General features: G+C 42.1%; 2 protein-coding genes and 1 long non-coding RNA gene across 10 annotated transcripts; 1 reads left to right on the top strand and 2 right to left on the bottom strand.

The window, feature by feature from the left end:
• Positions 1-38: 38 nt before the first annotated feature.
• Positions 39-948, bottom strand: LOC133490398 (uncharacterized). The gene is made up of 2 exons (XR_009792195.1): positions 332-948; positions 39-245 (listed from the first exon to the last, which is right to left on the bottom strand). It is a non-coding gene; the product is annotated as an uncharacterized LOC133490398 (long non-coding RNA).
• Positions 947-21,405, bottom strand: LOC133490392 (anthrax toxin receptor 2-like). Of its 8 annotated transcripts, XM_061800397.1 has the most exons (18): positions 19,874-19,961; positions 12,673-12,939; positions 11,094-11,165; positions 10,399-10,470; positions 10,182-10,263; positions 9,694-9,798; positions 8,745-8,813; positions 7,208-7,288; positions 7,060-7,120; positions 6,895-6,990; positions 4,744-4,813; positions 3,832-3,910; positions 2,531-2,626; positions 2,396-2,446; positions 1,593-1,688; positions 1,344-1,514; positions 1,190-1,270; positions 947-1,064 (listed from the first exon to the last, which is right to left on the bottom strand). In XM_061800397.1, exons 2-18 carry the CDS (start codon positions 12,795-12,797, stop codon positions 1,032-1,034), a joined length of 1,440 nt encoding a protein of 479 aa, XP_061656381.1. In that variant the 5' UTR covers positions 12,798-12,939; positions 19,874-19,961; the 3' UTR covers positions 947-1,031. The 8 variants fall into 8 exon arrangements, 7 of the variants coding, with proteins under 7 accessions (XP_061656381.1, XP_061656380.1, XP_061656376.1 ...); XM_061800396.1 differs by lacking the exon at positions 12,673-12,939 and adding an exon at positions 20,556-21,405 and having other exon boundaries at positions 10,182-10,470; XM_061800392.1 differs by having other exon boundaries at positions 10,182-10,470.
• LOC133490393 (progestin and adipoQ receptor family member 3-like) lies at positions 15,132-23,581 on the top strand. The gene is made up of 7 exons (XM_061800400.1): positions 15,132-15,597; positions 16,134-16,371; positions 16,452-16,614; positions 18,194-18,349; positions 18,442-18,639; positions 19,809-19,899; positions 21,417-23,581. The coding sequence occupies exons 2-7, from the start codon at positions 16,199-16,201 to the stop codon at positions 21,539-21,541; spliced, it is 906 nt and encodes a 301-aa protein (XP_061656384.1). The 5' UTR covers positions 15,132-15,597; positions 16,134-16,198; the 3' UTR covers positions 21,542-23,581.
• The last annotated feature ends 20 nt before the right edge of the window (positions 23,582-23,601 follow it).

Here is a 23,601-nt window from a genome sequence, read left to right as displayed (position 1 = left end):
AAAGGTCAAGTGTCATGAAATGGATGATTTTTAGTATGTTATTAATAAAAAAAAAAAAAAAAAAAAAGCAGCTGGTATGGACCCATCCGTTATTTTCACCATAAAACATGATTTTGACGCAGATGGCTTTTTGTAACTCCCGCCATGAAAATCCTCTTGTGGGTTTTGTTTTTGACAAGAAGCAGGAAGTGACATACGGGGCAGGAGCACCCTCAAGCGGACTCGTTTGTTTCTATTAGTTTTACCTGCAAGAAGATAGCTCGTTGTTCCTTCGTGTTAGCCAAAAATGCATTGCTGGATATTGCTCAAACACTCGGGAGGATGGATTTACCCTTCATAAGTTTCCAAGAGACCCGGTTCGTCGGAGGGCTTCCGTGTCGGGCTCGCCGGTGAAGGCTACCACGTCATGCCTCGCGGATGAGCACAGCTTCGGCCGGCCTGGCTTATACATACTGTCTGGGAGTCTGTTGTTAGTTAGAAGTGATCCGCATATCATCTAAATATGGCTTGAAACAATAGGGTAATATTGCCCCGGACACTTCACTCAATTGTGAGATGTTCTCTTCTTCGAAAAGAGCTTCCGTGTCAGAGGGGGCGTGTTCGTCTCCCACAGTGAATGTCGGGGGTGACGTCACGGGCAGTTAATGCAGCCAATATGGCGACCACTTGGATGTCGTAGAATGACACTTCTGCAACTTTGGGCATGGATGACGCGCTCTCTGCTCACATTTATTTTTTCATATGGACATTGAAGTGAATAATGTTATATGTATTTTTCATTTCAATATCTATTTTAGAATGGTTATAGGGATGACACTTAACCTTTAAAAATCAATGAGATAAAAAAACAAGGATGTTTGCTGAAATGAATGAAGCAAGCAAACTGACTTCCTGGTTTGACTGTCTGATTCCAAATGTACTGCAATTCACAAGTACAGGCACTGTACACTAAATGTCACCATTTTATATATATAAAAAAAAAAATAAAAATAATGCTAACGACAGCACAGCTGTAAATAGTAGTTTCATTTTCAGTGAACTCTGGTGAAGTTGATGCATCGGCCCTGAAGACAATGAAGACCAGTGCAGTTAAAAAAAAAAAAAAGTTTTCCAATGTATTAATTTCATATATTATTTCAATAGATTGAAATATAGCGTCGGTATGACTAAAACAGAATAAATGCTTTACCTTGTCACGAGGTGATGGCCTCATGATTGCCACCCTGTCGTACTGCCTTCTCAACAACGCCAAGAGGGCTTCAAAACGCCCCTGCAGGCCACATCCAAAAATCACACACCCGCCTCGCGTGGATGTTTTATTTCGTCGACGACGCTTCTCTCACCTTGATGGGAGTGTACCACTTGGGCTCCGCCGGTGCGCAAACGGGCGGAGGACTTCGCGGGGGTCGAGGTATGACATCCTCCTGGATTTCGTCTGGTATTGTGACCACCGCGTTCTTGGCCTTCTCTAGCTTGGACCCTTCCTCAGTGGACCCCTTCTGCCCCCAGCGGACCTACAGCACACAGACACCCCGGCTCAAATACCAGAATAACGTATTTGTGATTGACGTTATGAAGACATTTGAAATCACCTCCATACGTTTGATTCCACCAGGACCTCTCCCCCCGTAGTACGACGCGTCCACTGTGGGCCACTTGTGCTTGGGGGACAGGTCTTCTTCTACCGCCTTAAAGAGTAAAAAAAAAAAGAAGCTAAAATGCTCTCATGTATGTATCGATACTAAATATTGGATTGATCACATATATTCATTTCTATATTTTCCCCATTGTTAATGTAAGTATCAGTCACTCTTAAAGCTAATATGAAAACCACATGAAATAACGGCACAAATGTGAAAGATTTTTTTTGCTGTACTGCAGAACCAACAATAGTCGCTAGAGGTCAACGTTGCTCCTTTCTTTGATTGCAACGCACCCAGAAAGCCGAATAAGTGAGTACTTCCATCCAATTTCTTCGCCGCTTATCCTCACGAGGGTCGCGGGGAATGCTGGAGCCTATGCCAGCTGTCAATGGACAGGAGGCGGGGTACACCCTGAACTAGTCACCAGCAAATCACAGGGCACATAGAGACAAACAGCAGCACTCACAATCACACCTAGGGGCAATTTAGAGCATCTAATTAATGTTGCATGTTTTTGGGATGTGGGAGCAAACCGGAGTACCCGAAGAAAACCCACGCAGGCATGGGGAAAACATGCAAACTCCACCGGGATTGAACAAGGGACCTCAGAACTGTGAGGCCAACGCTTTACCAGCTGATCCACCGTGCCGCCCAAGTGAGTCCTGTACTCAATAATTATTTACCACAATCCATCCACTGATGTTTGCTGAATATGCAATTTATTATTCTTTTGTATTGTTTGACCTACTCACAAGTATGGGACGAGGAGGAGGAGGGCGAGAGGGCGGAGGGTCTCTGATCACCTGGAAGTGAAGAAAAGCAGCAGACACTTCGCATTGCAGTTTTTCGGGTTTTGTGCATATGTTTGCAAATGTGTGCACACTCACCACGGTGCAGCACAGAGGCCAGAACCACCAAAGCAGACCGAAGCTCAACAACAGCAAAAGAGCCAACAGTAGCCAGAGCACCCAACTCCCATCTGACTGTGACATGCACAAAATGGAACAACTCAAATCTACTTGGATTTGCCATTAATAGGACGATGTTCATGAGACAGTACAGTGTAAATAAAGTCTACACACCCCTGATCAAATGCCTTTTTTCCCAATGTATAGAAAATTGCAAAAGCCCACTGGAGCATACTTTATTTGGGGTTAAACTGTGTCAGGTGTGTGCTGACTCTCATTTAACGAGTTTAAATGTCGCTTAGTTCCAAAACTGCTACATTTCCATGTACGAGAGGGTGTGTGCACTTTTGCAACCACACGATTTCAGCTATTTCTTTAGTGATATACCGTAATTTCCGGCCTATAAGCCCCGACTTTTTGCCACACGCTTTCAACACTACGGTTTATGCGTTGATGGGGCTAATTTGTGCATTTTTTTTTTAATGGCCGTAAGGGGGCACTCGAGCGGAAAATGTAAGAGTGACACCAGTGGAATATATGTGCCGAGGAAGTGACTTACCACTCCAGCCCTGTTAGTGCTGCGCTAGCGTGTTACTGCCGTGTCTCAGTGATTTTTACCGGTATGTATTTTTTTTTAGCGTGGCGGTAGCGTTAGCACGGCGGCGCTAGCATTAAACTCTCTGCGTACCGTCTTTCTTTGTAAATATCTCGTGTTTCAATGTCGGTTTCAATGTGGGCACTTGCGGCTTTTACACAGCTGCGGCGTATGTATGTACCAAATGGTATTTCCTTTACAAATGTATGGAGTGAGACTTATAACCACGTGCGCTTGTAGGCCAGGAATTATACGGTACATATATGGATATAGTTACACATACCGAACCGAGTACAAAAACCACTACACCATGCGTGTATTTGGGACGTGGGAAGAAACCGGAGTACCCGGAAACACGTCCCAACTGCACACAGGCGATGCTGGGATTTGAACCCGGGTCCTCGGAACTGCGAGTCACCGGTGTAATCATCAAAATGGCTAAAATGTGAAAATATTTCACCGTGCAGTGAATCCAAATCATATGAGTTTCACGTTTTGAATGTAATTGCTGAATTACAGTAAGGTTACCAACTCATTAAAACATATCGAGATGCATCTATACGGCGGATACATGAGCAAAAATGTATCCATGAGAGTACATTTGACTGAAGGTCTTTGCATAAACGATGATTGATACTACTAACTGCAGGTGCATTTGTGTGTTTTACGTGAAACTGATACTCACACAGTTTGTGGCGTGGATGGTGATGGGGGCAGATATGTAAGACCATCCATTGTTTAAACTCACCAGCACCTCAACTGATCTGCAAAAACATCAAGGAAACCTTATCAAAAACAACAACAAAAAAGGTGCAGGTAGAATAATTCTTGCAATTTTTTCACTTTCTGCTACGATCACAGTCCCCTTTCATTGCGGCTCAAGTGGGTGGCACCTGGAACGCAACAATGTTCTTGCAAATCAGAGGCTGATCTCGGCTTGAGAGCACTTCTATATTTTTTTTTTTACTTTCACTGGAACCAACTGATTCTGGTCCCAGATATCCAGGTTCTTCCTGTACTAAACCGGTGGCAGCCCCATTAGCTACCGTTTGTTCAATCGTGACACGAAGAAAGACCTTCCGGGGGGGGGGTCATGCATCTTGGCGACCTTGCCCGCTTCCTACACCATTAGCGCGAGGACCACTGACTCATTGGTAAAGGGAAGTCATTGCCATTGTTGATTTCTTTAGATACGGGAAGCACATTTCCCCGCTTGGCGACAACACGGACACACACACGTGAGTAATTGCAATATATATTATTATTAATATTAAACAAACTATAATAAACTGCACTTAGTGTTATGTTTTGAATCCAACGTTACTGACATTAATGCACAATAAGATTGCACATAAAATCGCTTCTTTTTCGTTTTACTATTACTGCTATAATTTTGATATCGCTTATAGTAATGCCTTTAAATGAGTACAATATATAATAGATATGAGAACTTAACTCACATTGACTCACGCCATGACAGATTTATCCACTGAACAATATTTTTTTTCTCTCTATGGCTGTTGAATGTAGTGACATTTGTGTGTGCGCGCGCGCATGTCTGTTTTTATGTGTACATTTTTGGGTATTCAGTACTTACTGTCCAGCCTCATGCAGCACAGGGGCGGGACACAACAGAAGACCTTCTCTAACAAGCGTTGCCTTCTGTCCTATGAAGAAACAAATAAATGTCCCTTTTCACACATTTTGGATCTCCATATTCTGACACTCATTCCTTTGAAGTGCGTGAGGTGCTTAAAGTCCGTGTTTTGCGCGGTCGCGGGGCCAATCAACGGAAATAAACAGAAAGAAGTGAATTATGATCTAATCATTTCGTGCTATGTTCGCTATTCATGAAATAATTCCACTATTGTCTGTACATCTTATTTTAGAGTCTCGTTCTGCCCTTTCAGTCTCATAATGCCTCCTCTGTTCTGCGGCCGCAGTCGATATTAAGCAGCGACTGTTTGATTCTCCTTCGCAGAGCAGAGATCTCAACAGAGATCGGCACGCAATATCGTTTTCTAGATGCTGACAATGAGTGATTGCATATTAAAGAGACGACACGAGAACCTGGATGGATCCTCTGTAGTTAAAAGCCATGTTTGCAACAAAGGGTACTTTGCAGTGACTTTGCAAGAGTTGGTAACATGACCTGGCTTGTGTTTACATCTGTATGAACGTGAGGAGATGAGAGGAAGTTCATCTTTTTAAATAAAGTGACATTATGCCAAGATGAGACAGTGTAAAAGAACAGCGCTGCATTGCGGTGTTTTTTTTTTTTTTTTTTGGGGGGGGGGCAGTATACAGGAAGCACAAATTAATGATTTCCTTGGCCAAGGAGTAGCCTAAATGTCTGAAATTTTGTACTCGGAGAGGGCATAGTAATCAAGTTGTTTATTATTAGGTCATTAAATCTGACGTTATTTGAGTTACATTGCCTGTCTATTGTTTGTAATCGGTTTTTGATGACCAGTAATCGAGTCTTGAGGCTACTGAGGCAAAAAGGGGGCACACCACAGCAATTGGCTTTAAACAGCAGCACAGGACATGTTGTATATCGACATTTTTATGTACCATACCGTAATTTCCGGACAATAAGCTGCGAGTTTTGTCACACGCTTTCAACCCTGCAGCTTATGCAATGATGCGGCAGATTCATGATTTCTTTTCTAACGTCCGCCAGGGGGCGCTCGAGCAGAAAAGGCAAGAGTGAGACAGGTGGAATGTATGTGTCGAGGAAGACGCAAGTTTAATGTAACTATGAATAAAATTAGCATGAACAGACCCTTATTATGGGAAATGCAAGAACAAATGCATATGACGCAGCTTTCAAGTTAAAAGCAATCGTGCTGGCTGATAAAGAAAGAAACAGAGCTGCTGCACATAAACGTCGCATAAATGAATCCATGGTGAGACGCTAGAAACGGCAGCGGGAAGAACTGGAGCAATGTCAAAGATGAAAAAAAGCTTTCAGAGATAATATAAGCAGGTGGCCTGAACTGCATCTCAGTGATTTTTACCGATATGTTTTTTTTAACCCAGCCTTGTTAGTGCTGCGTTACTGCCGCGTCACAGGCACTGTTTGGAAAGAAAAGCTAAGGTAAATTATTAAAACTTTGAAAACACTTTCTGTGTAACGTCTTTCTTTGTCAATATCTCATGTTTCAATGTGGTCAGCTGCGGCTTATAGACAGGTGCGGCTTATGTATGTACAAAATTGTATTTCCTTTACAAATGTACTGGGTGAGGCTTATAACCAGGTGTGGCTTATAGTCCAGAAATTTCGGTATATTTGATTTTAAGCAAAGTGAAACGCTCGTTCCAAATTGGTACAATGTACAGTTATTATGGTCTTATTGTCAACTTGTGGATACCATACCATATGAAGCTAAACCAGATTCTACATTTAATTTCATGCAGATCCCCTTGAAAGTCACAATGTCATGATGAAAGGGGGAACAGTAGGAAAATTGTCTTTGGAATCGTTTGCATTGAAAGTGCGGGAAAAAAAATTCCTTAATTAGCCAGTATGCAGTCCTACTTCCCTCCTACCTCAAGTGTAAAACACAAATTAACACATGCCACAGCTCCGCAAGAGCTAGCACCACCCCAAAACAACGACAACTGGATGTTAAGCGTGCCATAATTCTCTATCCCCTCTGTAATTTGCCCAACTAACCTTTTATCAAGACCCCTAGGACATGATTAAAATCTCTAGTATGTGTCCTTGAATGCACATTTTACTCACTGTATGTGTCCTGACCGACTGTGAGGAAGCAGAGAATGTCGTCCGTCCTCTTCGAATCGCTGAAGCCACTGCCTCGCAGCATCACGTTGAAAGACTCTGCAGACAAACACCCACACTATTGTCGTAGGATGTTACTCCACACGTACTACAGGTCAGGTGACGTACCATTCACGCAAACACTTGACGGCTCTATTGTGAAGCCTTCCGAGCAGGACTCCCTCAGGATCTGAGTGAAGCATCAGGTGGAGTGAAAAATCTTCAACGTGGTCTCGCGCCACGTGAATGCTTTGCGGCGTTTGCGATCAAAGCTCACCGAGCCGACGACGTCTTTGAGAGCGTGAAAACCCAACAACACCGGGAAGACTTGTGCCGCGCTGTCGGCTATTTCAACAAGCTGCAGGACAAATCAATAAAAACACACACACACGCACAATTGACAGGTAATACCTAAGACTGTTCACTCAAAAGGTTTGTATGTATGGATGTTTACGTTTCAGCATTCATTCATTGCCTTTTTTCACCATTTTATCTACAACAGTAAGGAGGAAAATAACAAGAACCTTTCATCTCCTGCTTGTCAGGAAGCCTGTTTGTCTTTATTGAATTAAAGCACTCAAATGACTTCCTCCCCTAAAGCCACAAAGCACTCTGGGCCATCTGTTAGGCTCGAACATCCCAGCCGGGGAACCCGGTGAAGACGCCGTTCGTCGAAAGGACGTACAGTGGACTAAATGACTGACCTACAGTATCGCGGTTATGATGTCATAAACAGACCAAATACGAACTTCCAGTCCATGAACATTGAAAAATCGTAACGAGAGAGCTAAGGCGTACTCTCACGCTGCTTAGTCTTACCAGGCGCCACCTATCCATTTTTCTATTCCTCTGGACGAGAGGCTGGGAGACACCCTGGACTGGTCGTCAACCAATCGCAGGGCCCACAGAGACGCACAATGTTCACACTAAAATTCACCTTTCACAATTCATTTGATGCGGTCTTCAATCAGGCAAACGTGCGTGTGTCTGGAAAAGAACACCTGGAGAAAACCCCACACAAGTACTGTTGAAAGCCTGTGCTCTAGTTCAACGTTGTCACACCATCATTTCCCAATAAAATAAATTCAAATGTCATGAATTGTTACAACCTTAATTAGTTAGCGTATCGTGATTTCATGCATGTTTCAATGCCCATTGAGATTGTATTCCTTTTAGTGTATGTGCTTTGGACACTTGGGAGCACTCTAATACAGACGTCCATGATATAAATATAACCGATATAACCGTTTCACAGGTGAGTAATTGCAATCTTTGCAGTACTCTTTGAACGCATGACTACATATCAGGTAGAATACCGGAAAAGAACATCATTGCAGCTATTAAGTGTCCGACGTCAGCCCCTTCCAGTTTCACACTGTCTTTGCACAAATTTAGCATTCACTTGCATGTTCCTTTCATCCACCAAAGTGCACATTTTTCAAGTCTGCGTGCGTGTGCGTTTGGCTACTTTTCAAACGCTTAAAATCATGTGAAAGTGGCTTCAGATTGAAAATCAATAGTATTTGCTTTGCCACGTGAAGCGCTCAGTTAAACTTTATGACATAGCGTTGAAATTGATCCTTTCTTCTCTGTGGCAATTGGCACCCTGACAATCCAACACATGCACAGGGAGAAATCCAAGCATCCGAGTCAAAACATGTTGCCTAACGGTGTTTTCACAAAAAACACAGTCAGGCTTTAGCTTTAAAGCCTTTAAAGTCTTGTCCTCGGATTTGTATTCATCTTTTAGTGGGACCTCAGTCGACAATGCCAAAACACACACCGAGAGACAAATAAACGGCTCAGTGTACTACCTGCTTGTGATCAAAGCCCAGGACCCCGACACAGTACACCCGGGCTCCAAAGGTTCTGGCTTTGTTAGCCTGGAGGCGACACGAACGACGAGCCAGATCAAGTGGGGAAGGAATAATGGACAACTAATACATTTACTGTGTCTTACATCATGAGTGATTTATTAAACATAAACAATATTGTGGGTATTTTTAGATTGGTTAGAAGCCAAAACAAACCCGTAGAAAAGGGCTCTCTTGGTGCACTCGTATAATTGAATAAAGTTAAACAAAACTATTGTTGTGGTTAGTTTACGCCAGGGGTGTCAAATTCATTTCCCTCGGAGGGCCGTTATGACTGTGAAACCGTGAAAATCTTTGGCCTCATCACATTTACATATGAATTTATGAACTACTTTTGAATCACAAATCAAGCATAATGGGTTTTTCCAACTATTGTTCATGTTTGGTAGCATGAAAATGCTTGCAATAGCTCAACTTTATCATTTATTATTTGACTATTTGAAATTCTGTTAGAGATTCTCACAAAAATCATGGAAGTTGATATACATGGCTTGCCTTCGCGGGCCGCATAAAATCATGCGGCGGGCCGGATCTGGCCCCCGGGCCTTGAGTCTGACACCTGTGGTTTAACCCAAGAATGAATGAATATCACGACTTCACTTTTTTTGTTACAGGTGTGACTGGGACTGTCAGAAAGGGATTTATTTAACAAATATTTATCATGAACGTGTAGTGTGCAGTGATCTTTAAAAGCACTGCATCATCCTGAGAGGTGCTGTTAATAATATCATTAAAAATATGTGTGCATTACAATACCAGCAATGTAAGATCAATACAAAACAAGATCCAATCAATACTGTATACAGCAAAAACTTAACAAAATTTTACTACTCATGATGGAGTACACTTCCTCAAAGTACATGTGTGTGTGCGTGTGTGTGTGTGTCACCTCCTCCACACTCAGCTGGAAGGGGTACACGTCCAGCTCGCCATCGGTCAGAACGATGATGACGCTGCGAGACGGCGTCGTTTGTGACATCATCTGTTCCAACACCTTTCGGATCAAAGCCAACCAAACACGGCCACATTAAGCGTCTATGTTGCGTGACGTTGCATCACTTATTTGTTATCTTTTTAAGGGTGATGTGTGAGGTGCATTGCGTGCACAAGCCAGTAGTCGTTTTGGTACAGATATTAGCAAGAATCGTGGAAGTCGATGCCCACGTTTAGCTTTTCGGGGGCAAGATAAAATGATGCGGCGGGCTGGATCTGGCCCCCAGGCCTTGATTTTGACACCGGTGCTCTACTGAGGACTCCAGTACTATAGTTTAGGCTATGATTAGAACCCATTCAACATGGTAGATTCCCAAAGGGCTGCTTCCTTTCTAAGATGCAATGTAATAATAGTAATAATAATACAACAGAAATAATACGTACTGCTTTCAAGCCTTCATGCATAAATGTTAAACCGGTGGGTTTGATTTGGCTCAGTTCCGCCAAGCCCTCGTCTACCTTGGACCTGTCAAAGCCAGAAACCAGATTGTGGACAGCACGGGTTAAAATAAACACAACACTGATAAGAGAGAAGTTTCTGTGTAATCTGCTTATCTGCAGTTTCCCATTTTGGAAGAGGAGGAGGCGGAGGAGGAAGCACCTGTCTTCGGTTAATGGCAGGATTACAACCGCTCGGGTTGAAAATACAATATAGGAGACCCTCATCGTGGGACTGAAACACACAAATAGTTCTGCTGTGACTGGCCTAGTGTGCAAATTAGTCCAAAAAAGGCCTGCAGAAACAAGTTTTGGTCCATCTTTGTTGCCATTGCCAGCGTTCTCTCAGGTCCACAAATGTTTTCTCTGGATGAATGAACCAAAATTCCCACAGGCACATGCCAACATTTTTCCTTCACAAGGAAGCTTTTATAACCCAACCCATATTGTCCACCTTGTTTCTTCGTGTAGGTGTACCACATACTTTTAGAACCGTGAATTTAAACTCTCGGTAGTCTCCAGTTTTGCCAGCAGCATTCCCCGTGGCTGCCCCGCCGGTCAGCTACAGTCTACACCACTTTTGGTGTTTGTGTTTAAGAACCCGCTATGAGACCTAAATATATCTCACACACCCTGTCCACCATTAACCAGAAGAGCTTTGGATCCTTGCCTGAGGTGTCAGCTTCCCCAAATAGCTTCGCCCTACTTTTTTTTTTTCTTGCTTTCCCATTACTGTTGTACTTTAAAGCCCTATAATCATCATCCCTGGCTTTGTTTAGGAAATGTTTCTAAGAGGATGTACTTTGTTGTATGTGGAAGAGGACTTTGAAGTCACGAGAAAAGTGAAAAAGGTCCCACCTGACAAACTTCTTGGTCAGCTGCTCCACAAAACCGTAGATCTCATGCCAGTGTCCCAACACACTATGCGACCTGCAAAAAAAAAAACAAAAACAAAGGTGCAATAGTTACAACCTAATAAGTTTGAATATACGCAATACTGCCTTTAGTTTTGACGGACTGACATTTAACCCCATTTTTATCATTTCATTTGCACCGTAGTGTAAAAAAAAATTCTCTCCCTCTCATGTAGGTAAACAAGGAGCTCAAAATATTCCAAACACCTCTCAGTGTGACGCTGCAGTCTCGTTTTACACCACTACAAACCACAATAATAAACAACTTTTCAAATGGTTACCTCACAGAGGGGGTCAATCTAAAATATGCATTCCAATTACAATTGAGCAATAATGTTTGGACGCATGCTTGAACCAAATCCCCAATAAAATCCAATTTATTTTAGTTTGCAATTTGCAACCATCCAACTGGTTGACCAACCATTCTCCTTTACAAACTTTTTTTTCTTAATTTAGTTTTCAAGCATTTTTGGGTAAGAATCAAACCCAAAACCTTTCACAGTGAGGCAGCTACGCTCACCACGATTCACATCTGCTTCCCACCAATCCATCAATATTTGTTATATTTATTCAGTTAAATATCCATCCATCCATTTTCTTTGCCGCTTATCCTCACGAGGGTCGCGGGGAATGCTGGAGCCTATGCCAGCTGTCAATGGACAGGAGGCGGGGTACACCCTGAACTGGTCACCAGCCAATCACGGGGCACATCGAGACAAACAGCCGCACTCACAATCACACCTCGGGGCAATTTAGAGTGTCCAATTATTGTTGCATGTTTTTGGGATGTGGGAGGAAACCGGAGTGCCCACCCGGGGAAAACCCATGCAGGCACAGGGAGAACATGCAAACTCCACACAGGCTGGTCTGGGATCGAACCCGGGACCTCAGAACTGTGAGGCCAATGCTTTCCAGCTGATCCACTGTGCTGCCCCAGTTAAATATCAAAACATCCATCCATTTTCTTTTGCTGATTATCCTCATGAGGATCGCAGGGAGTGCTGGAGCTCATCCCAGCCGTCAACCGGCAGGAGGCGGGGTACACTGTGAACGGGTTGCCAGCCAATCGCAGGGCACAGAGAGACAAAGAGGCGCACTCACAATCACACCTACGGGCAATTTAGAGTGTCCAAATAATGTTTTATGTTTTGGGGATGTGGGAGGAAACCGGAGTGCCCACCCGGAGAAAACTCACGCAGGTACGGTGAGAACATGCAAACTCCACACAGGCGGGTTCGGGATCGAACCCGGGTCCTCAGAACCATGAGGTCAACGCTTTACCGTGTCGCTTATGAAAACATCAAACATGCAAACTTGCCAGTACAATAGCAAAACTTTTATATTAGTATATCAAACATAAAGGGTTGTTCGTGTCACTTTTTCCAATTAAAGTCAAGTTCAAGTTTGTGCTAAATTTGCAGAGGAGCAGTGGGGAACATGCAAACCAAACACAACCATACAAGGACAACCAGCATCCAGTGCACATTCTGCACAAAAAACTTCTGCATGCTCATATGTCTCACCTGTCCAAAACAAAATAAACATCCAACGCAGCACTGCAGGACTCTTCGTCGCCGTCCATCGACGTTGAGCTCACCAAAGTGGCCGTGAAAAAGATTGTGCAGCACATCCATAAATGAGCCATCATCCGCACACGTGCATGTTTTGCTGCCTGCCTGAAGCCCGAGGAAATGTTTTTTTTTTTTTTTTTTGGGTTGTTTGTTAAAAATGCTTGATCTTCATGGTGGGCTTCAATATCATCCCAGCTTCACATCCTGGAGAGCGCAGAACTGCACACATTGAAGGTTATTCATCCACTGTAGTCAGAACCGAGTGGTCACACCCATCCAGAACCACCCACTGTACATTTCAAAATTAAAGCACCACCACTTTTATTACTTAAAAAAAAAAAGAAGAAAAATGACAGCTTGACTTACTCCTGGTACATCTTTACTTGAGTTACTTATTCCCTTACAATACTCTCAGTGTGTGAAATTATACTCCATGCATGGCTTGTAAACTACAACTGCGCATTTCATTGAAATATGAATAAGAACTTTGGGAATAAAACACAGGCTCTATTGGTTAATTAAGCGGATTATTTTATATAAAGGATATTAATAGGGGCGGCACGGTGGCTCAGCTGGTAAAGCGTTGGCCTCACAGTTCTGAGGTCCCGGGTTCGATCCCGGACCCGCCTGTGTGGAGTTTGCATGTTCTCCCCGCGCCTGCGTGGGTTTTCTCCGGGTGGGCACTCCGGTTTCCTCCCACATCCCAAAAACATGCAACAAAAATTGGACACTCTAAATTGCCCCTAGGTGTGATTGTGAGTGTGGCTGTTTGTCTCGATGCGCCCCGCAATTGGCTGGCAACCAGTTCAGGGTGTATCCTGCCTCCTGTCCATTGACAGCTGGCATAGGCTCCAGCATTCCCCACGACCCTCGTGAGGATAAGCGGCAAAGAAAATGGATGGATGGATGGATGTTCTGAAAGATATAGTATGTATTGTTCACCACCTCTGAAGATAATGCAATGCTTATAGACCTAACGGGGTAAAACTGACAAACTATGAAATGAAGAAACTATTTCCATGTGAGTATGCCCAAATATTACCAATACTTTTATAAAATAATTCCCACCACTATCTGTACGCAGTGACTACCTTTAATAAGAGCGAGATAATATTCCCCATTTTGTAGCATCGAAGCAATGAGATATTGCTACAGTGAACATTTCATAATCATTTTTGGTTGAAAAAAAAAAAACAACCAATGTGAAAAGATTTTTTTTTTAAAACATTCAAACTATTCCCTGCTTTTATTTTGGAAGAGCCAGCATCACATTTCCTGTGATGCTTGTGAGCATCTGTTGAAGCCAAGACAGTTGGCACCGTTAGTAGCATAAATAGGCAATGACTGGGACAGGAAATATGCAAAGCATAGCTGGAGAATCATCTGCTTAATGTAATAACTTTTATCATGCATTATTATGGTCATATTTGGAATTCAAATATGTAAGATGTGCTGTGATCCTATCCTAGTCCGCTCAACTAATTCATAATCTGTTCTTGATGACAACCATAATATCCCTGGAGAGTTCATACGAACACAAAACCCTACACCCCAATGTCTCCAAGACAAACAAATACATAAAGTTCTTGCAAATCAATTCCAGAAGGCTAACAAAAGGCCATAAGACTATTTTAGTATTGAGTAAGAAATCATGGGGTTTTTTTTCATCCTTTGAGATTTGTGGAGTACATTTGCTGTTCTCAATTGGAGATCACGTCTGGTATACATTTATCCTAAAAAGACAGAAAACGGCCCAGCCCTATTAAAATTCCACATAATGATATCTTCATAATGCAGCATAAATGATGGAAGTGTCTTTTTTACACATCAGCTTCCAGAGTCTGAAGTCATGCATGTGAAATAATACATACCAATGTCCTTTTGTCAGGAAATTGAATCTTTGCCTGACGCAGGATCCCCTCGGCGATGTCCGTTATTCTATTTTATTTTATTTTTTGCTTCGCATGATTCCTCTTTTGTTTGTGGGTGTAACCATAATGTGGCAGGCCAAAAGCCCACCCTAGGCAACGTGCACTCCGCAATCTAGCTCTCCTCTATTTTTCAGCCAAATGATTTTATGTATCAAAGGTCCCATCTGGTAGGCAAAACTTTTAATGCACACTGAGCAGCTGAACATTTATGATTGTAAAATAAATACAATCATCTACTGAAAAAAGTATATATATATTGAAATGCGTCAACATTTTCTTGTCATCTGGTTCCATTGAAAGCATTATGTATTTTTTTGTGTATTTTTTACAAACTCAAGCGTTTATTTTCAATCACCATTTCTCATTTGTTCTGTCAAAATGAGCCAACTACGAGATGGGAATATTTTTGAATGAATGAATGAATTTTGAATGATTAATATCAGACTTTTTTGGGGGGGATGTGAGCCCGTGGTGTGTGCTGAACACAGCAATTACAGTCCAACCAAACAATTCAGCTTTGAGGTCACAAAATGACAAACAAAACTTATTATTTTGCTACTTTGACATCAAACAGGTTTTTTTTTCTTTTACTGTCACAAAAAGAGGTTGGGATATTCACTATTCAGCTTTGCTTTCGAAATCAACAGGGAATTGTTGAAACTCAGCCATAAATAATTTAACCCCCCCCCGACAATAGTGATTGATGAATGAGCTCCTGGTGAAATACTACAATTTGACCAGTGGGCGGCGGTAGAGCGCCGTGTCATTGTTTAGGAAAATGCAAAAAGAAAACAGGCTTTGTATTAGTTGCTGACGTTACCTTGCGCGTGCTGTTGAGCAATTATGAGCGATTCGGAAGGAGAAACGCGAGCGGCGTGACACATCGACGACATCATGGCTGAGTGGCGAGGTCGGCGTCGGTCGCACGGGGAATAGCGGCCCACTGGTCAGTTTGTTTGCAATTCATTTAGCTGCCCGAAATAATGCCTGTAAATGTTAGCATCGCGCTAACCAGCTTGATTTAAGCCTGTATATTTTCAAGCTACACTTACGCGTTTACGTGTGAATGTGGATGTGAGCCTGGGTGTCATTGTTAAATTTTACCTTGTTTTTTTTTTGTTTTGTTTTGCCAGTGTTGCGATGACCACGATACTGTAGGATGTCATTCAAAGGATGGCATGTTATAGGTTTATAAACCAGCTTCAATTTGGAGCTCGTAGTGTAGCTCCTCGAAATACAGATCAGCGTATATATATATTTTTTTGTCAGTGTTCTGTCTGTCATGTATAAATGTGACCTGGGATTTTCCCCCTTTCAGATATTTTTCTTCTTATGTCTGCCTGTCTTGGCATGTTAATTGATAATATACTTAACTGTCTATTTTAGGAATTAAAAAAAAATCTGTGCCAGAGTTTATTAGAAACAAAAAAAATATATAGTAATTGATTAATTGTGTTTGTTTATGTAATTGTCTCTTGTCAGATTTATTTTCCGGTCCCCCTCCGTCCCATCTTCATCAGTTCGAAGGAAAAGAAGCAAAGCTCAAGATGCTGAAGACGAGCCACTACATGGAGCTGGGCAGCTACACGTCATGGCCTGTGCTCTTACCGCAGAAGATAAGACTATACACCTTTGAGCAACTCCCCATGTACCTCAGAGAGAACCCCTACATCACGGACGGCTATCGGGCCCACCTGCCCTCCAAACTCTGCCTCAGGAGGTGAGACTGATGTAGAACACAACAGAATATTGATCAAGAATGTGCTAACTAATATGTCCATTTTGTGTTTCCTCCTCAAGTATTTTCATTCTGTCCAATGAGACTGTGAACATTTGGAGCCACCTGCTGGGCTTCCTTCTCTTCTTCTCCCTGTCGGTCAATGACTGCGTGAGGGTGTTGCCAGCTTCTGGAGCCGGCAGAGGGGACTACATCATCTATGCCATCGGACTGTTTTGCTTCCAGGTAGGTGTCCGATTAAGTCAATGATCACTCAAGAAGGCGTTGAACCCCGAGCGGTGGTTTGTTCGGAGGACGACACGCCCGGCAATTAACCATGTCACAGCCACTGATCTAAAAAGAAAATAAATGACTGGAGAGCGCATCAACATCTATCGGCATGTCGATTGGTTGAAGCCAGTTGACCGCCATCTTAGTACTCCCAAAACGTTTGGAGTACATGGTTTACAGGTTGGATTATGGCGGGGTTATTCTCAAAATTTGGCATGTAGAATTAAAAGTGGTCATGTGAGCTTGACATTTTTTTCAGTTCTGGTAACATGAAGGATTTTTAATTCGACTTGGTAAGCCAAAAAAGGGATAAGTGCAAAGAAACGACATAACACCGTAACTACTCGGGCCCGATTTCCGTGACATGTTAACTTTTCCCAAAATACGCTGTGAAGCACTATCATCATAATATAGCAAAAAAACTAAGCATTTTTTTTGTCATAGAAACATTAAATTTTTTACTTCAGTTAGATATATTTTTGGAAAAAAGGACTCGCAATGGGAAAATACATGCTAAAGTTTGCATTTGTTCATTTGTTTTCTCTGCGACGTCCTATTTCAGACAGAAAATTTCAACTTGTTTCATGACATTTGAAAATCAAATTCAATTTGCCGAATTCTGAAACGTGAAATTCATCAAAAATTTCACAGAAAATGTGTTTTCTTGCTTATCCACTGATGTAGTTTGGGAAAATGATTACATCGCTTTTTTGCGAAAAACCGTCGGCCTACAAAGGTGAAACAGAGAGCGAACAGTGAACAACAACAACCGTAAACAAAACTTTGTTCAAGTGGATTAAGCTCATTAGAAAATAAAAAAAAACCTTTACAAACAAACTTTAACAGTATGAAAGAAAATCTCACAGCCACGAAACTGGTGATTAACGCACAGGTCGGTGTGGTTGTTTTGGGAGTATCAAGATGGCGGATGGCGACTTCATTTTTTGTGGCCAATGAGCCATCCAGTCTTTTTTTTTAGATCAGTAATCACAGCATCTATATGTGCGTTTGTGCGTTCATCTGAGATGACACGCTGTGGCGACCCCGAAAGGGACAAGCCGAAAGTAACCACCAATCACAGCATCTACTTGAGCAGAGGCCCCGGCCCCTCTTTGAGGGAGTCTTGCATTTCAGTTTTGAGTCAGTACTGCGGCACGAACCAGTTTTGCCATTCAAGATATTCCCGTTTCCTAAAACAGGTTCATTCCACTCGGTCTCTCCTCATCAGGTGTGAAACTATTGTGTTCTAATACCTCACATAGGTGTGTTTTTTTTTCCAGCTCGACATGCCTACTGCGCATGTATGCACAATGTACAAACGGTTTTTATCCACACCCGATTTTCGCCGTTCACTGATAGACAAAAGTGAAGAGCCAATACGTCAAGTACAGTAATTAAAATTTATATTCATACTGTTAATTTTACAGAGGAACATATCTCAGGGCACTTTGCATACGGACAGTGAATCGCTGCAACATGGAATGATAACATGACCGCACTGCTTGTAAGCATTTTGCTCATGCGTCGCTTCTAGGTGTGCATGTTGTGTTCCGTCGGCTATCATCTGTTCCTGTGCCACCGATCGGAGAAGACGAGTCGTCGCTGGCTGGCGCTGGACTACGCGGGCATTTCCGTCGGCATCCTGGGTTGTTACGTGCCTGGCATCTATTATTCCTTTTATTGCAATCCTGTACGTGCCGCCCAGTATTTCCTCCAGCTCTGACAGCACTTCACTGCCGGTACTTAATCTATTTTTATCATTTTTAAAAATTTTCTTTCCAGTTTTGGCGTCAGGTCTACTCGCTGACGGTGCTGTGCATGATCCTGTTAGTCTTCGGCGCTCAGTTCCACCCACGGTACATGACCGCTGAGTGGCGCTGCCTAAGGGTGTCCATCTTCTTCGGCATCGCCGTTATCGGTGTGGTTCCGACGTGCCATTGGGTGTTGCTCAATGGGGGGCTAACGTGCGACGTCGTGAAGGTGAGGAAAAATCTGTAATCTTGAATGTTCCTCAAAAACAAGACGGAGCTTTCATTACTAAAAAGTCGACTTAATATTATTGTACTCAACCTGGGCCAAGAGGCTCGCAGGCACGTTGTAGGAGCTGCAGGAATTTTTGCGAGGTGCTGGGTATGTAGTACATGTGACAACACACTCCCATCTTAGTCATCTGTCTGGGGAGTGGGGGAGGGGGGCAAGACGGAAGGAAGCCTTATCTTTACAAAGGCAACATCCAAAGTTGGCTACAGTTTGTACAAAAGCACTGGAAATCTCCAAAGCGCTCGTGGGAAAATGTTATGGTTTGATAAAACCAAGATTGAAGATCAAAATGGAATTATAACTCAAGAATTATTTTCAAAAGAATCTTTAGATGTACGAGCACCATGCTGCTCATAAATGAGAGAATGGAGAGAAAGCAAAGAAAAGTTAGTTTGAACTTTATTTAGGATGAGTCAGAGGCACCTTTGACGTTCAATTAAATTAGAGATGAAGCTTAAAAGCCTTTTTTATTTGCTTTGATTAGCAATAAAATGTGAAGTTTGATCTTAAAAGTTTTACATATACTGTAAATCTGAGGCGAATGTCACTACTTCATTCAATCGCTGGGTTGCAATCACGTGATAATTGGCGCCATTTCTACAGACAAGGTAGGCGTTGCAGACGACAGCACCATGGCACTGTCACTCGATGGTGTCACCAAAGCTAAATATGTACAGAAGATCAAACTCCGAAGATATCGATCCGTATACTCTCCTCAACGATGTACTTTCAACGGATCTGAAAGACTTCCCTGTAGTAGAATATCCGGACACTAGAAATACATGTTTACCGCTTACAAAATGATCAGAACAGACTTTCAAATAACAACTTGCCTCGTGTACTTGAGCTTGGTTCAGATCTGCACGTCGTATATTTGCAAGCCACTTTTGTTGCCATTTTTTTTCGATAACGGCGTTGTATCTAATCTTTGGAACACGGGAAAAAAATCACTTCCTAATGTCTCTGTTTCCGTGATTTCCACATCCACAACTGGCATGTTGACGATGGACCGCTGACTGCTTGTCTGCAATAATGGCAGTCAAGTACCTGAACAAGTGTGACGTCACCTGCAACCCAGCCATATGAAATTGCTTTTGTCATTCGTCCAGATGTTCCTCCCCCGCCTGATTGTCATGTACCTCATCGGTGCGGCCGCTTTCGTGTTCTACATTACCAAGATGCCCGAGCGCTGCTTCCCCGGTGAGTCCGTTTCATCTCGCCTTTGTCTCTCACCAAGCGCCGCCTCCTCACCACCCGACGCACTAAGCAAGAAGACATGTTTCATGAATTCACTCGATTTTTAATGGAAAAGTACAGCGCAATAAGGTTGGCACAGTTGCGGCGAGCCAGGGGGAAAGAGTCCGTTAAGACGGAATGATTATTTTACACTTGGCAAAGATCATAACATTTCAATGTGTACAGCCAACTCTCCTTTGCCGACGCTGATAATGGGTAAAGGATACCTCGTGAAGTGTGTGGCGCACTTGCCCAGTTGTGTCCACACAGCGTGTTGTTGTGTTCTGTGTCATTGCACGGTGACATCAGGTGGATTTAAAAAATAATTGCAGGCTGGGTGGGGAGTGAATTGCACTGAATTTTGTATTCATTTAGGTAATTTGTATTTTTTATGTTAATTTGGGGATGACATTTTTTATTATCAACATGCTCCAGTATTGTGTTTGAGTACATTACATTTAAATATTTGTTTTTATTTGAAGTGTTTGGAACGGTGCACGTTGATGAGCGCATGAGCTGTTCGTGTTGAGATGTTAACTCAAAAATGCTATCTGAAGACTGTCCCGGAATGTCATGAAGTTCAATGAAAACTAGGATAAGGTGTAAAAGTGAGTTGTTACCTTATTTGGCGTTGTCAAATGAAAATGCTCCAGAAAGTGTCCTCTTTTTTGACTGCTCCATTGCATCCACAAACCGACACAGTGAAAATATGAATCCAAAAATAGCACGCAATAATACGATTCTCCTTTCAGCATGAAAGCAGATGTGTCGCTTGCTAATCAACACATTTTGGTACTTTTGCGCGACCAATCCAGTTGCTGTGTTGATCACGTGATGTTTGTCTGAAAGTGGTAATCGGACCAACACAAGTGTTTTGCTTTATGAGGTCGATACATGCGCTGATGCACCGGAGTTGCCGGACCCATGACTAGCCGACACCCATGCGGCTAGTCACACACACTCAACCACAGATACAAGAATAGAATGAGGATGGCGACCCCTAGTGGACAAAAATAATACCTGCACCTCGCATGGACTTGTTGTTATAACATGAAAGTTTCACATTATAACATGAAATGAATTACATTGTAATGTGAAACTTTTCACGCTATAATATGAAACTTCACATTATAACATGAAATGATTCACATTATAACGTGTAATTAACAACATTATAATGTGAAACATATGATGTTATAACATGAAACATCCACATTATAACGTGAAACATGCCACGTTATAACGTGATAGCGACCAATACTCTTCCATAGAATACTGAAGTCAGATATTTTAAATTTTAACATTGAAACTATCATACAAGTAGAGCATAGAAATAATTGTGTCCTCATTCTTAACTTTGATGAAAATCGATGCACACATCGTATTTCAGGAAGTTTCCTGGGAGAATTACTAAGGTGAGTTGTCTTGTATGACATGCTTACGTCGAGTATTTACACACCTTTTTGTTTTTTTTCTTTTAGGCCACGTGAACTACGTTGGCGCCAGCCATCAGGTGTGGCATGTTTTGGTGGTTGCCATGCTTTACTGGTGGCATCAGACCGCAGTGGACATCATGCAGTTCCGGCACAGCCAGCCCTGCAAATAATGCACTTTGGTAGAGTCGAACAGCCAGTCGCTTTTCATTAATGTTGAAAAACGTTTACATTTGTTCAAAACAAACAAGCACGTCAACGAGAGCCAATACGTGCCAGTAGCAAGTCGATTAAGACGACTGCAATCGCCAGTACAGTGGAACCTCAATTTAACCGACAGATTTAATCGATATCAGCTGTAACGGACAAAAAATTATGTCCAAAAATGTGCGTCGTTTGTCAGGTAATTCCAGAATCACCCATTGTTGTTTACGGGTGTTGGAAAACAGTCACTAGGCAGGACCGGGGCACACATTTCTGCTGCTCGTGTCAGTGCTGTAGCAAATATAGAGTTGCAAAACTAGGTCCGGCTAGCTGACGTGCCTACGTGGTGCCAAAGTGGAATGTGGCAATGTTTTAGTCTGTTAAATTGAAGTTTGCCAAAAAAAAAAAGAAAAGAGCCTTTTATTGAACAAAGCAGCACTGTCGACAACACGGTGCGTGTCACGGCCTAAAGTGTTCAAAAATATTTGCTGTAGGTAGGTGGGTATTAGCATGTTATTTATTTAGCATGACACAATTTGTGTTAAGAAACAGGAAACCTGAAACGTGACGGATGTACTGGATGCCAACAGGCAACAAACTGCATTGCTCTAATAATCATATATTTGGCTGTTAGGTATTTTAAGATTTCCAACAAATATTAAATGATAATCATTGCCATTTCTATTCCCTTATATGATTATGGAGTCCGATATTTATTGTAATGTGAAATGCAAACTTGTAGCAAAGCACTACAATTGCACGGGGCTCTGAAGAGAATATTTACTTGATTAAATCAAATAGCGGGCGCTACCTCAGCATTGCTTGTGGTTAACAATTAGATATTTTTTGGCATGTTTGCATCGTTAGTAGTTGAAAAAGCTTGGGGAAATCATGATCCATGCTGAATTTGTGAGTTTTTGTCACAAAAAAATGACCGTAATTTCCAGCCTACAAGCCGCGACTTTTTTCACACACTTTGCGGTTTATGCGGTGATGCTGCTTTAGCGTTAGCATGGTGCTAGCGTTAGCACGGCGCTAGCGTTAAATTTTCCGTGTACCGAAGCTTATAACCAGGTGTGCTCTGTCGGCCAGGAATTACGGTAACAATCTCCATCCATTATGGTAACGCGCACTGTATCGGTAAAAGTAGAAAAGTGGCACAATGTAAACGTGATGAAATGTTATGTATTTGAATAAGAAAACTTAAGTATTTGAGGGTTGAAAACGAGCTAGCACTGGGGTTGTTTTTCATCCATTTGTGACTCATGCCATATTATATACCGTACGTTCTAATCTTCAAACTTAAAAATTCAACAAGATCAAATGTCTCCCCCATGTTAAAACCAAACTATGCATGACATCTATTTTTATATACTTGTGTTGGAGTGTTTGCATGTTTTTGGCTCATTGGGTGATTAAATGGCTCTTTTTTTTATGAGTCCTGTTTTACAGGACAAATTAAGTCGGCCATCTTTGTAGGAAAGTATCTTCAAATGTGTGTTTAATGTGTGAATTGGGCCTTTGTGACGTGTTCAGGGAAGCTTGAAAGGTGTTTGTTGTGGCATTATATTCATTGTTATACAGCTCAACTTTTTTTTTTTTTTTTTTTGTCTTGTACCAGAACAAACGTATACAGTACATGCACTGACTTGATTTTTGCACCACGAGGCCACGGTCGCTGTCTTTTTATCTTTTCATTTTTATTCCGACATGCTGTTACTTGATGCAATGTTGCCTTTTGTAGTTCTTACTTTGGACTTCTCATCAATCGTCTTTGTATTTGTATCACACACAAGCAGGTGAACTGACCGTAAGTGTTCAAAGTGACATTACATCAGGGCCCAAGTGAAAAGAAATCTGTTGAATGAATAAAGAATGCTGGGATCTATTTTTTTTTTTATCAAGTCTGTAATGTTCCAACTTTTTAAATAACTAAGATGTTAAGTAACATTCTCACAAAGGGTATTGAGTTTATTTTTACCTTGAACAATAGAGGGCGGTGTTAACGCTCTTAAGCTTGAATGAATAA

The sequence above is a fragment of the Syngnathoides biaculeatus genome, chromosome 17 (genome assembly GCF_019802595.1).
Source record: "Syngnathoides biaculeatus isolate LvHL_M chromosome 17, ASM1980259v1, whole genome shotgun sequence".
In the NCBI taxonomy this organism is placed as follows: Eukaryota; Metazoa; Chordata; class Actinopteri; order Syngnathiformes; family Syngnathidae; genus Syngnathoides; species Syngnathoides biaculeatus.
The sequence above is the reverse complement of the archived record's forward strand: the minus strand, read 5'-3'. Positions and strand labels throughout refer to the sequence as shown.

Coding starts and splice junctions, on each gene's coding strand:
- LOC133490392 (XM_061800392.1), bottom strand. CDS start 12,797: ATGATGGCTCATTTATGGATGTGCTGCACAATCTTTTTCACGGCCACT. Junction 1,515..1,592: donor GTGGAATCAAACGTATGGAG/GTGATTTCAAAT, acceptor TGTGTGCTGTAG/GTCCGCTGGGGGCAGAAGGG. Junction 1,271..1,343: donor AGTGGTACACTCCCATCAAG/GTGAGAGAAGCG, acceptor TGTGGCCTGCAG/GGGCGTTTTGAAGCCCTCTT.
- LOC133490393 (XM_061800400.1), top strand. CDS start 16,199: ATGCTGAAGACGAGCCACTACATGGAGCTGGGCAGCTACACGTCATGG. Junction 16,372..16,451: donor TCCAAACTCTGCCTCAGGAG/GTGAGACTGATG, acceptor TTCCTCCTCAAG/TATTTTCATTCTGTCCAATG. Junction 19,900..21,416: donor GCCCGAGCGCTGCTTCCCCG/GTGAGTCCGTTT, acceptor TTTTTCTTTTAG/GCCACGTGAACTACGTTGGC.